We start from the raw sequence: 13854 nt of genomic DNA on the forward strand, positions 1-13854 counted from the left end.
CATTCAAGTATTTTTGTCAATGGGGGGGGGGGGGGCACTCTTCTCCCCGGCCCCCGGCCCGGCTGACGTCACTGCAGAGGCGATAAATATCTGTTGATATAATTGGACGTGAGATTTGGGGTTGCGATAGCAAAACTCGGCCCATCGCCGCTCCGACGGGCCCCCATGATTTATTCAGCAGTGGATCGGGGCACGCAATCGGGCTGTCAGGAGAGCGTCAGCTTATTAGGCAAGTTCTGCGTGGTTCCAGGAGAGGGTCTAAGCTATAAAAATCCCGCGCCCCTGCTCTGATTAGGACCAAATCTGATCTCAAGTTCGCCAGGAGCCGGCTCCGAGGAAGAGTGAGAGGAAGGGACACCGGTCACCTCCGAGTCCCGCCACCTGCCCTGTCGCCGTCGCAGCCCCAGGTAGGTGCGGGGCTGCTCCTGGGCGCGGAGCGGGATGCACTGTGCTGTGTGGGGCTGAGCGCAGCGTCCCGCGGGAGGCGGGAGCTCCCCCGGCCGGGCGCGGAGCGGGGAAGCGAGGGGGAGCCGGGCGCTCGCACCCCGCGGCTGCTGGGGAGAGCCGCCCAGCCGCAGGCACCCCGCCCAGGGTGGGTGAAGGGGCTCCGGACCGGCTCCTCTCGCAGGGGCTAAGCACAGCCCGGATCTGTTCGGAGGGAAGGGAGGGAAGGGGCGGCCGCCTCGACGGTGGGGGCTGAGAGCTCCCGGACAGCAGTGTGCGGAGCGCGGAGGGGCGCGGAGGGGAGCGGAGGGATGAGTTTCAGCACCGGGACAGCGGCCGGCCCCGCTCTGCCCTCCCCGCCGCCGCTGCTCGCTTGTGTAACCCCGTCCCCGGTCCCCTCTGTGTCCCGCAGGTTTGGGCCCCGACCATGAAGATCCCGCTGCTGGTGTCCACGGGAATCCTGCTGGTAGCCCTCCTGCCCTGCCAGGAGTGCAGAGCCCTCAGCAAGAGCCCGGCAGCCGCCCACGGGGCTCTGCACCAGCCAGATTTCTTCCAGCAGCAGCAACAGCAGCAGCAGCAAACTCTGCCTGTCCTGCTCCGCATGGGAGAAGAGTATTTCCTGCGGCTGGGCAACCTCAACAAGAGACCCGTTGGCTCTTTCTCCGCCTCTTCCAGCAGCACCAGCCACCTACAGCCCGAAGCCGCCGCCAGCAACTTTTTCCGGGCGGCGGTGCAACAGCTGCAGCAGCTGCCCGAGCGCTCGCTGGGGAGCCCCGAGGAGGGCGAAGCAGAGGGCGAGGCCGTGGAGAGGGAGAAGCGATCCGAGGAGCCCCCTATTTCTCTGGATCTGACTTTCCACCTCCTGCGAGAAGTCTTGGAGATGGCCCGAGCCGAGCAGCTAGCGCAGCAGGCTCACAGCAACAGGAAACTGATGGAGATAATCGGGAAATGAAGCGGCCCCTCCCCGCCTTGCCAAAGAGATTCCGCAGTTAGCACAAGAATAATTACACCGTCCGATGTACCATAGTGCTGCTCTGATGTCATCTCTTTATTTTTATATAGCTTTAAACCTAGAAGGGTGTACTCCGAACAGCCTCTGTCCCTTGACTAGCATGCACAACCGTGTACCAAGTGCAGAAACACGAGTGTCGTTCGTAACCTCCCCTACCTTTATTTATTTCTCCATTTCCCAGTTATTCTAGTGCCATCGCTACGTAGGGATGTGTGAGCATTGAAAGAAGTGGTGCCAAGAAGACAGATAACTTTTCTGCTGGGGGCAGGGAGGTGGGAGGGGGAATCTCTGTAAGCTACTTTAAATCCACCTTTTTTTCCTGTAAACATTTTCACAATAAAACATCTTTTCAGCGCTCGGTCGATTTGGTTGTGTAAGAGAATGTTTAATATTTATATTTTTAATAAAAGCTGCAAAGTAAAGATGCCTTGATAGACTTTCTTGCCTGGACGCCCGAGGGCTGCTCCACCTCCCTCAGGGCTTACCGGGGCGGGGAGAACGGGGGAGGGGGGGCACCCACGGCCGCGGTCACCCGGAGCCGCGGGGAGCCCTAAATCCCCCCGGGGACGCGCTTCCTCTTCCCGCCCCGGGGGCCCCTGTCCCCGCGGGCTGTCCAGCTGCGCGCCCCGACGTGCCGCCGGCCCCGGGCCCCGCAGTCCTCGGCACAGGCTGCTCACGGGGACCGGGGGGTTCGGGGGCCGGTGGGTGCCCCCAGCCCTGCCGGTTCACCCCGAGAGCCTCCCCGGCTCCTGCCGCCGCTGCCGGGGTCCGGCAGACTCCTCCTGCCTGAGTGCAGCGGTGAGAAAACACGAGCTCCGGGCTCTCTGTTGTGTTCTCGGTCTGGCTCTGCTCGCTCTCCCCACACCCTACAAAGGCAGGATCTTCCCCACTTCAACTCCTCCCGTCCTGGCGGTGGTACCCAAGCTGGGTCCCTCCCAGGGGCGCTGGGGAGGTGGCAGTGCTTATGAAGATACTTCCCATGAGGAACTAGGGAAAGACCTCCATATTTTCCAGAAAATCCCTCACGCCTAACAAAATCCCAGGAAAAGCTGCTCCAGCAGCCAGAGCAATGAGGTGGTGGTGGCTGTGCAAGTCCCAAAGCTTTGCAGGGAGATTGCTTGTGCGGCTCCCCAAAACTCCCACAAGAGCATTTTCCAGGCAACACAGATACCAATGAAGGCTGAGGTGGCTCAGCCTGGCAGCAAGGAGCAGCCAGGCCTGGGGCTGACCCCTCACAGCCTGCTAACCTGCCTTAGGTCTGCACCACCAGTTTACCAGTCCTGCTGGAGCTCAGCACAGGCCTATGGCCTCATACAGTCCCCTGCCCAAATGGTGTGTTCAAGGCCAGGCCCTGGACTCCCAGAGAGAACTATGCTTAACCCTAGTGCAGAGCTTGGCGCCTAGTCCCCTATGGCATCAAGGACTCCCAGCAACTTGCCAATCTTTCTTAATTACTACTGAGCACTGACACCCTGTCCCCAATGACAATACTTGCAGAGTGTCACCTTCAGTACAATTTGTAGATCTTTTAAGACATGAATTTGATTTCAGTAGGCAGCTCAGCACCTGCTGTGCACACAGAACAGGACATTTCTCATTTACCTTTTTTACAGCTCACCATGGAGCCTTCAAATTAAACCTGTAATCAGCTCATCCCATTCTGGTTTCATGCAAGAACATGTCTGTTTTCTGACACACACAGATGACTGAGAAAATGCAGACACATTATGGCTGGACAGATGTGGGCAGCACTCTAGCATTTGCCCCACGTCCTCAGAGCTGTGTTCTGCAATCATGTGCAGGGGTTTGGCCAGTGCTTTCAGCATGTGCATCTTCCTCATCCCTGCTGCTGGGCACCTACAAATAACCTCTATGGGAGGGTCATCTGTGGTGGCTCAGCAGGAAGAGCAAGTGGGAAGGGAGAAATGGCAGCTTCTCTCTCCCATCCTGTGTTCAGCCTCCACAGCTGGGGAGGCACCAGTGCTGTGGGAATACAAGTGGCTGCAGGGATGAGCTCAGACACAGCCCTGGCTTGAGGCTGCCGAGTGTGTGATAGCATCACTGAAGTCACCAGAGCGCCGATGAATGGGGATGCAGGAGGGTACTGAGGAGAAACACTGTTTTGGTAAAGGATGCTACTAGTGAATCTCATACCAGCATTTTAGCTAACAGTGGTGAAGCATTTACACCTACACAGGGACGTGCCAAAAAGTGAGTAACAAAACATTAGCAGTGCTCAGCCTACAGCTGAAGTGATGCCATTTTCCCCTTGGAAACAAGAAATTATTGAAAAACACTCTGAGTACAATACAGCACAGTTATTTGTCCCCATGTCCTCATCTCTCTCAGGACTATCATCTCAAGGGCTGGGTACAATGTGGAGGCCAACTGAGTTCCTGGGAGAAAACCCCTCTTAGATGTCCCTTTCCAGGGCAGTTTCTTTGCTGACTGCAGCCAGGCTGTGGGCACTCGTGGTCCTTCCGAGGAGAAGCACACCAGAAGCCAGCCGGAGTGAGTCATCATTCAGTCAGTGAGTTCAACCAGGAGAAGGAGAAGATATGACGAGCCGGCTCATCATCCCTCTCATTGCTCACGGGAGTTTCCTCCACTTGTCCTTGAGGGGACGGTTCAGAACCAGTCTGTAAAGGAAGGAAAGGTTGACAAATGGAAAAGGAAAAGATGAATTGCATTAAAATTCTTAAGATTTCACAACATGCAGAAAACCAGAATGAAGTGGCAAAGAGGAGGAAAGGCGGGAAGCATGAAAATTTGGGGAGGCCAGCAAGACTTCTAATGCCAGAGAAGTCAGAACTTTTGCCACAGACAATGGAAGACAGATGATTACACCAGGTGAGCTGTGTCACAGCTGTGCAAAGGGCTTAATCCTGATTTGGACTTCCAGAATATTATTGCACTGATGGTGATAACTGCTTGCTTAGAAGTGATCCAGAGACAGCTTGGCTTGCGTAGCTGGGCCTCCAGATTGATATGGACCAAAGCCAAAAGTTATTGTCAGTGCATTGCCACTCAAAGTGATCCTTGTTCTGCTGTCATGAAATCTGCCTTGGATGTGGTCCTTTTTATCTTTTTTTTTTCTTTAAAGTCTTTTAATGTTTATTTCACTTCAATTTCACTTTGAATAGGAAATAAATAATACAGAATAGGAAATAAATAATACAGAAATAAAAGCTTCTGCTTATATCCCAGGGCAAATTCTGGTTTTATGTGCACAGGTATCCTATGCTTACAGTAAAAAAAGCAATCTAGACACAATATGCTGTAACTGTAATCACAGCAATTATTACTATTTTGAAAATTAGCTGAATATTTAACAGACCAATAAAATAGGCAGAAATATTTTACTAGTTCCAGTGTTTTCAGATCCCTTTGGCAGAGAATGAAGACTGATTTGTGATAGCATCTGAAATCCTATTAAAGATAAAACATGTAAAAATGGGTGATTAGGTAGCTAAGGGATACCTTGTGTCTTCATTATTAAAAGCACTTTTTAACTTGTAATATACAGGATTTCCCCCCCTTCTTTATATTCCTAGATATGCATATAAATTATTGTACATTGTTAATATTAAAATTGCCATATTGCTAGCCTTCTCTGTGCAGGATTTCACCTTCATTTGGGAACTTTAACATGATCTTAGGAGAATTATTTGAGGTCAAGATACTATCGATAGAGGGAAAATGAGTGGTGTCCTCTGAATTTTAGCATGTCTCAATCTATACAATATTGTCCTAAATGGAAGTTACCAAAGCAGTAATGCTAACAGAGATATCCAGGAACAAACAAGGAAGCAAGGATGCTTGTGAGCAACTGAAGCATGGGATGGATGACTTTCTTAAGCATTTCTGTAAGTGCTTAATGTTAGGGTGTACCACAGGAATTAGTAAGAACTAATGGCATGTTAAGTATAAATTTTTTACTGGGCTTCATTCCAGTTACTACCTATTCAAGTGTCACGACACTAACAAAAAAGACTGCATGGAGGTATGAAAAATGTAGCTCCCTATTTCTTTATATGCAATTAGAGTTCATAGCTCCTTTTTTAGATGCAGATCCTCAGTTGCTTTAGACTGGAATAACCCTCCTTGTTCCAATGAAATGCTACCTGAGAAAATGTATGAAATATGGGCAAACCTTTTACTTTGATTCATATTTTCAAAGCAAGGCCCTCACTGCTATTTGTTGCAAAATACATGTCTCAGAAAGGATTTTTATGGACAAGGATCTTGGAGAAGAAGATAGCTTTTGCTTGATAACTTTATAATGCATTTTAATAAGTGCACAAGCATGATGAAAAACCTGGGAGAAATAGCCGCCTATTTGAATACTGAAGTCCATTTTCAGCAATGCTAGTGAGAAGGGTTGTCTCCCAAGCTTACGCAAAAGTTTTGGACCCATGGGGATAGATCTTCAGTTGAAAAGGCAGGTAGTTAATTGAGTCCTGATTATAGAAGATCTGCCTCTCAGCACTGGAAAGTGCTGAATCCAAACCCTTCAACCTGATTACAAAATTCAGGTATCAGCATTAAATACATGGCTAGACTTTCTGAGTTGTAAGAGATCCCGTGCTCTCTCCATCTTTGTGGGTACGGGAGTGTAGGTGTTCTATTAGACCTCTGCTGAAAATTTTACCACCTCTTTTATTTTTTTTTTTTTTGGAAGGACATCTGGAGTGCCTGAACTAGCTAAGAATTGGTTTGAAATTGGTTGTGCAGTTTTGTGCAATGAGCCTTTACTAGTGCGTGTAAGGAGGCATGGGATAGCCTGCCTCACTTCTCACTCTTCAAAGGAATAGGACTGGATAGGGTTTAATAATTGCTTGTTTTGTTTTTTTTTTTTTTTTTTTTTACTTAAAACTCACAGTTTCTCTGCCTGTGCAAGATGGGATTCCTTTAGCACTTCCACCTGCTATTCCAACCAGCTACTATTCAGAAGTACACATTAAACTAAGGTTAACTCTGAAGCAAAGAACTATGCATGGACTTAAAGCTAAGTAAGTAGCTTGTTTCATAGAATTTGGACCTAGCGTGTAAGAAGACAAAAATCACAATGTAATGACTTAGACTGGTTAGATGACTGCATTACCTTGTTAACCAACTCTGCTGGTACTGCATTTCAAACAAAATAATCTTGGTCTGCATCACTGTCAAATCTGCATTTCATAAGGTGTTAACTCCTTCATATTCTGCTGTGATGACATCTTCCTGTGTCAGCAAAACAATGTCAGAGCTCCAACATATTCCCACTGGGCTTGGCTGGTTGAAGCATTTACTCCCTGCACCTTGCTGGACTCAGCAGGCTGCCAGTCTGCAATACTTCAATGTGTCTTTCCAAGAGCAACCATTTGCCATCATGCCCAGACACCTTTTAAACTTGCATTTTCACACCTGTGACACTTTAGTATTTGTGCTCTGAGTCACACAGTGACTAAGGTACCCTATCCTCATGTGAGGCAAGAGACCATCAAAAGGTGCCAGGAGCAACTCTGTCCACATTATTAAGTCAGTTCCTCCCTTCCAGCTGCAGCCCACACAACTCAGTTATACATTGTGCTGAGATTGTGAGACACAAATCTGAAAACTTCTACAGAAAACTTCTTTGAACTAGGAGGTGATTCTGAAAGGTAGAAAGCAGAAGTAGGGCTCAATGTCAATTGGGGCAATTGTCAATTGAGAAGCAGTGTCAATGGGATTAGGGTATCCAGCCCCTCTGCATGTCCTTGCAATCTCATCTCAGATCACCTCGCTTTCCCTATTACAGCAGCCCTGCTCTGCTGCCAGAGAAAAGCTTTCTGCTGAGCACGGCATAGCCCTTGCCACATGCCTTTCAGATGGTTCAGATTCAACACTTCATTGTGTCTATCCCTTGCTATTAGGTAACTGTTGTCAAGCTTCTACTCGAGTTTTATCTTAGTCTTGGAGATCTCATGGGTAGGGCTGTTTTTCACATTACCTAGAATAACAAGTCCCAACCCTTGACTTGTGTCGTTAACAGTAATAAGGAATAACTAAAATGTTTACCTCAGATTACATTAATCACATTAGGCCAATGCTGAGAGAGTGATGAATACTTACACTTTGATTTATATTTTCCCTTGTGGTGCAGAGTGACATCAGATTGTGCTCTCAATAAGCACCAAGAATTTTCATCAGGCTAGCTCATGAAGCAGAGAGGAAAGCACACCCTGCATGACTGATGGTTGAGTTTGCTTTTCCCATAACCAAAGTCCAGGCTGTAGTTCACGAGCCAAATTGTTGGAAGTGCTGAGCAACCACAACTCCCACTGAGCAGCCATTCAGCACTCCTCAGCCTCTGGCACACTAAAATTTGCATGTATAAGGATCTCAGAGTTTAACCTGATGAGTTGTATCAAAGTTGCAGGTATTCAGCATCTTTCAGCATTTGCTTCCTTAAGCAGAGCACTGCGTAAATCTGTACACAGTTCTTATAAAGGTTGTGGAGGGGGGAAAGGAGTGAGTAGGATGGCTTTGCCACAGTGTTTTCATTTATTAGGGTCTATCAGTTATCCCACTTATGCTGGGGAAAAATAGGAGTCTAAGCCTTCCAGAGACTTGAAACAAAATGAAATCTACACGTTATTTTCTGCTTTACCTCCATTAACCTCCATAGCCTCCATAGGTACAAAGACTGCGATCAATATTACCAAACTTGAGTCACCCAGAAATGAGATATCCATTCAGGCAAGCTGTATTCATGCCCTATAATGGGAGTAATGACAGGAAGGCACAACCAGAGGGTGATTTGTCCCATGCTTAGAAGTGTCTATAGGGTGGGCTGCCCTCTGTAGGTGCCTTTTTCTTTCTGCTGACTCTAGAGACACTCTTGGTGACTGGGTTAGATTAGATCTGGCTTTTAAGTAAGATTTCACAAGAAAGACTTCAGTGAAATACCTCAGGATATCAGAAAACTACTTGTAGGAATTGAGAACTTTGACTGCATTATCACTTTTACAAGGTCAGTAACTCTAAAATTTAGGAAATGGGGAGAAAAGGTGAAGGGTCTTCCTAGTCTTCTTTGTTTTTTTGCTCTGGAATTTTGTTTATTATTTTTTGATAACTTCTGATAAGGTGGGATCTGGAGAAACTATTGTTATAATGTCCCTCTCAGAGATTATATCACACCAGCTTGCAGGGAGATGTGAGAAATAAGAGAAATGGGGGTGAAATGGTTGTTTCCTCCAGGGCTGTAGATCACCCAGCAGTATATTTTATCTGGATTGAGCATAATTAAATGATAATTTTTGTAATTAATCAGAAAACAAATATGTTTGCTGGTTTTCCGCTGTCCACAGGAGCATAGATTGTGCCTTTGCCAGCAAAGAAAAAATTATCTCACATTTTTTGAACAAATACGGTTTTATCTAGTGAATTTGTACTACTTAAACACTTTGTGTCACCTGACCTATTACTGAATTCTCCAAACCATCTTGTAGAGTCATGGTCTCAGTTTCGACCAAATTGATGAGAAAGGTCTAGATTTACAGTGAAAAAAGTGAGAAAAGGGGTTTCTCAGGAGTCAGTATGCCCCAGGTTATGGGGTTATTCTTACCACTATACAGATGGATGGTTATTTATTGGCTACAAACTATATGAATGTTTTTTAGAGTAACAATGCTAACCAAAGCAGGTCCTGCCCCTTGGCTCCTCATCCATCTCTTCTCACTTTGCCTCCATGGTTCATTGTCCATTTGCATTGCTGCAGCTGTTTGCAGGGCTGCACTAAGAATGGGAATGTCACTGGAATGACACCAATTTTGAGTTGGTTTTTTGAGGTGAAGGAAAGTATTTTTAAACCTGGACGATTTGAATGATTTGATTCCAACACAGCCCAACAAACAGCTGCCTCAGCACAAATGCCATGTGAGTGGTGGCATCTGGACAGGAATAAGAAGCAGGGCAATTTGGCAAGAAACTCTTAAATCACCTTTGCTGCCAGAGAAAAAAAATGGATCTACACCCTTAGAGGCATGTGAACTACCCAATGCCTTCACTACCTCCTCTTGATCCAGCCAGAGAGCAAGAGTGTGAATATGTTGTAAAATGTGGGTCTTGGAGAGAGAAGCAGTTAAAATACAAGCTGCTTCTATGGTTTCAGTAGCCTCAGAAAAGGAGTGAGAAATTACAGTTAATTGCCATATTTTAGCTGGGTTGTTTAGAAACAACCCCCAGTGTTGACAAGAAAAGGCATGATTAAAAAATGCTAGCTGGTCGCAAAGCAATCACAGAATCCGTAGGCTATGTTTGTCTGCTCAAATGTCAAGTGTTACACTTCTGGCACTCAACACTTCCAGGCAGCGGAAACAAAAGAAGCACAACAGGTTATTTTTGAATAGTTTAAACTTTAGTTCAAGCATTTTGTTTTCTTATTTTTATGCAGTCTAGCTCCCTCAGTGTAACACCTGGCAGCTGTCACACGTATCACAACAATATTGTTTCAGGCTAAGAGGCTGCTTATTTTGTAGGGATCTTTTCTTTTTTTATTAGGGGAACCAACAGAATATTCTCTAAAATAATTGCTACAATTGCCTGCCACAGAAATGCATATATTATCAGGCAAAATAATATGCACAGACAAGCTCCCTCAGTCACAGTACTAAATATGTCACTCAGTAGTGGTCAGTAATGAATTTTAGAAGTCCATTGGGAAGAAATGCCTTTCTTCGATAGATTTTCATTAGATTACAATTAACATCATGTGCATAATGTCTAATGCAATGTCTCTTATAAAATGACCTCAAAGAGGCCAAATATATTTCAGAGGAAAAAAGCCCATGCTAGCTTCTTTTGACACAGAATCCACACACCTCCTATAGGATATGGAGGTCCAAACACTTGAACTAGTGGTGGAAACAGTTTTACAGAATGGTGTGAGAGAGCAGCTTTCTTCTAACTGTGATTTTGGACTAAGGAAATTGAATTCCTTTATTTATCTCACATATCTTATTCATGACTCCAACAAAAAAGCCTGAAGTAATATACTTTTGTAATATTTCACCCATTGCTGCATCTCATTGGCATTCCTTTTAGTTGACAGTGATTAACTATATATTTGCATAAAACCTTGTCCTGCTAATGTCCAGGACAATGGAGAAAACCCAAGAGAAGGCTCTTACAAATATGTGAATGTTAAGCCTGCCTGACCAGAACAGTCTTTCCCAGACCTATCCACACATCATTTCTCATCCTTCTCAGAGTGAAGCTTTTGAGGACATCTTGATCAATCACCCATGTCATTTCTGTTCCTTTCCAACAACAGAAGGGTCATCTTGAGGGGCTGGAGGAGTAAGTGGTATGCACTGGCCACCAGTACCAGAAAGCTACTCAAGGCTAACAGTTGCCCCCTCTTCTTTCTACTGCTCCTTCATCAGACAAGTATGTATGACTTCAGGTCAGCAAGTTAAATGTGAAGTAAACACTTTCCAAGAACTCCTCTGTGGCAGTAACCCATCTAATCCATGCCAGAGAAACTTTGCTATTAGCTTTCAGGAGAAGTAGCAACCCTAGTAATGGTTTAACATCATGCTTTTTCAGGTAGTCTTTCCTTTGAGTAACATGGACTGTTGTAATTTAAAGCTTTTCTTCCTTTGCAAAAGGTATTTTTGTAAATTCAGGGAATGAAACAGAGTGCCAGTTCAGACTGTAACTCACCCAGAGCTCCATTCACAGGATCAGATAATGGAGCCAGTATGGCTGTGAGCTGTGTAGACACCACTCTTGCAGGTTGGAGCACTGCTCACATTGTGACTGACTGACTGATGGGCTGCTGTAAGCATGTGGTGGGGAAGGCGCGTGGGTATACATAAGCTGTGGACACAGCACACCTTCTCTTGAGAGACAAAACCACACTGATGGAAATGCAGGAAGAAAAGCTGGAACTTAGCTAAACCATTTGCTATTCTTTAAAGCCAGCACAAACTAGAAGAAGAACTTATTTGCCACAGTTAAAACCCCTTTCCCCCCTCATCTCATGTTGCTGTTGCTCCTTTTCCTTTGGGTGCTTGTTTTTCCATGTCTTCAGTTGCCCTAACCTCTTCCTTGCTAAAACCACAGCAAGTGAAGCTGGTAGCCAAGAAATGACTCTATTCCGGCTCAGTGAGTAGCACTGTGACTTCCCGGACAAATGCCTGTTGTAACACATCTCAGACTCTAATCTTTGCTTGAGCATTAGCAATGCTGGTTTGCTTCACAGCGCTCAGTCAACCAATGCGCAACATATTAAATCAAGCTTTCATCTGCCCATCTTGCCCTGTTCCCAGGTGAAGTCCAAGGAAGCGGTGATAAATGCTGCTTTTAAAGCCTCAGATTCAGTCACAGTTATTGATTATTGCAGAGCACAGATCACAGGCAACTGTCACCAGAGACAAACTTGGAATTGACCTGCATCTGGGCAGGCACTGGTTCCATTTTATTTTTTTAAAGGGATCTATTTATTTTATAAAACTAAATTATTAAATTGGGCCTAAATATAAAAATTAATTAATTAAAAAAAAATCTGTTGCCAGGCATTGTAAATTCTCACCCTCACTGATGGGGGAAAAGACAGCTACCTTTCCTCAGTAAGGCATTTTGTAATAGAGCAAGTCATATAGCATGTGTTTCATCATGAAAAAGAAGCCGCTTTTGTGTGCAGAAGTGCTGAGCCAGGAGTGCTCAGACTGGGTCTGTATTTCAGTCATCACCTTCGGTGGTTGAGATAGACTGAGGCAGATTTTATAGGGTGCTCTTTAAATTAAAAAGAGCAATGAGAAATTCTCATAACTTATTCTTTGGGGTTGTGAGATTCTCATTCTCTGCTCAGTCAAAGGCGTGACATCTATGTTGGACATCTGCAGTGAGGTTTGCACTTTGCAGCACCTATCTATTTCTGTTGGCCAGTAGCCTGGGCTAACAAGTTTTCTGAATTAGTCACTGGTCTATTACTTAATGACCTGAAGATTATTGTGAAGATGTCAGTAATATATATATCACCTGAAAAAGGGATCTCAGATGGAATCAACACTGTTTGATATGTCCTTTCTTTAACATTTCAATTTGGCTGGACATGCTGTCCCCCAACCTTTATGTCCATTTCAAAGGTAGGTAGGCACTGAATCCTGCAGGGTACTGCATGCTCCTTGCCTGCTCACAAGTCAGGAAAGACTGGAAGTGGCATGATACAATATACAAACACAAGGACTCAGGCCAGTTTGTTAATTACTGCTGGTGGGATTTTCAGTCAGGTAGCCTGGTATTTAAAGACTGATCCATCTTTAATGGTTACAGGACTACGAGCACTGCTTTTCATAGACAAGTGTATGACTACACTGAAAGTCTGAACTGTCTCAAAGCTGTAGGATAACTAACCAAATATTTCACAAACAGGTGGCTTGTGTTGTTTTGACATATATCTACCATAATCTGATGTAAACCAGCAACAGTTCATCCTCGATTAAGAAATATTTTTGTTTACACTCTCCTTTCTGAATGCTTTAACAATGAGCAGAACAAGCGATGCTCGGAGGAGGAAGTTGGGTGGAAGTAGAATTCAGTGTTTAAATGAGCTAGACAATGAGAAAGACAATGTCTAGGTGAGCCTGGCTTTGTATTAATTTGAACAGGATAAATAATTTTGTCCACTCTGTCATTGCAGAGGTCCTTTTGCTAGTGATGGACTGAAAAAATTAAATATACATAAATCAGATTGGTATCTATGACTCACCAGACAAATCACAGACTATTGGAGGTAAAACTTCAAGTGAAGTATTTGCTGCTCATATTAATTATGAGAGACTATTGTCTGAAAACTGGTCTTAATGCATTGCCCTCACGACTCATCACTGCTGCCTCTGAATCACCCAAATAATTCTCAGAAGCAAGGGAGAGAGAGGTATTAAAGAAGGAACAATCAAGACTTTCCTCATTTTCTCTGCATGTATTTACTAAACCGAGGAAAAAAAATCTCACCTGAAGCATGAAGTCAAGATACAAAACGGAAAGTTATAGGCAGAATTTGCCACCAACTGAACATTGGCCTGAGTGGCCTCAGACCCAGCCACTATAACAGAGTCCCAGTTTACTAAGTCAAATTACAGAGAAGCAAAGGCAGAAGTTTTTGACCATTAACTGAGTTTTTTGCCTTTGGTGTTTGTGCTGTATTTCAGCTACAGGCTGAACACTTTATTCCAAGCGAAATTTAAGAAAAGTTTAGGAAGAAGCTTCAAACTGAGTTTAATTTGAGCCTTTACACTAGCAAATTCATGGGACTCCTGCAAAAGGCCTGACTTCACAAAGGAGAGATGACCCATTTTTCATTCAGTCAAACCTTGCAGATTTTTTAACAGTACAGAAATAAATCCAGTTTTCTACCTAAAAAAAAAGAT

The 13854-nt window shown here is 45.0% G+C and overlaps 2 protein-coding genes across 3 annotated transcripts in view; one reads left to right on the top strand and one right to left on the bottom strand.

The window, feature by feature from the left end:
• Positions 1-110: 110 nt before the first annotated feature.
• On the top strand, positions 111-1878 carry CRH (corticotropin releasing hormone). The gene is made up of 2 exons (XM_005150781.2): positions 111-407; positions 857-1878. The coding sequence occupies exon 2, from the start codon at positions 872-874 to the stop codon at positions 1394-1396; it is 525 nt and encodes a 174-aa protein (XP_005150838.1). The 5' UTR covers positions 111-407; positions 857-871; the 3' UTR covers positions 1397-1878.
• A 1704-nt stretch (positions 1879-3582) lies between these two features.
• Positions 3583-13854, bottom strand: part of TRIM55 (tripartite motif containing 55) — a 37835-nt gene continuing 27563 nt past the window's right edge. For both annotated transcript variants that reach the window (XM_005150780.4, XM_031050524.2), the window contains one exon: positions 3583-4095. In XM_005150780.4, coding sequence (XP_005150837.1) covers positions 3976-4095 — 120 coding nt within the window. In that variant the 3' untranslated portion in view covers positions 3583-3975. The remainder of the gene's footprint in view (positions 4096-13854) is intronic.

The sequence above is a fragment of the Melopsittacus undulatus genome, chromosome 1 (assembly GCF_012275295.1).
Source record: "Melopsittacus undulatus isolate bMelUnd1 chromosome 1, bMelUnd1.mat.Z, whole genome shotgun sequence".
Classification (NCBI taxonomy): domain Eukaryota; kingdom Metazoa; phylum Chordata; class Aves; order Psittaciformes; family Psittaculidae; genus Melopsittacus; species Melopsittacus undulatus.

What these genes read in the sequence shown, in the direction of transcription:
- CRH (XM_005150781.2), top strand. Translation starts at nt 872, where the DNA reads ATGAAGATCCCGCTGCTGGTGTCCACGGGAATCCTGCTGGTAGCCCTC.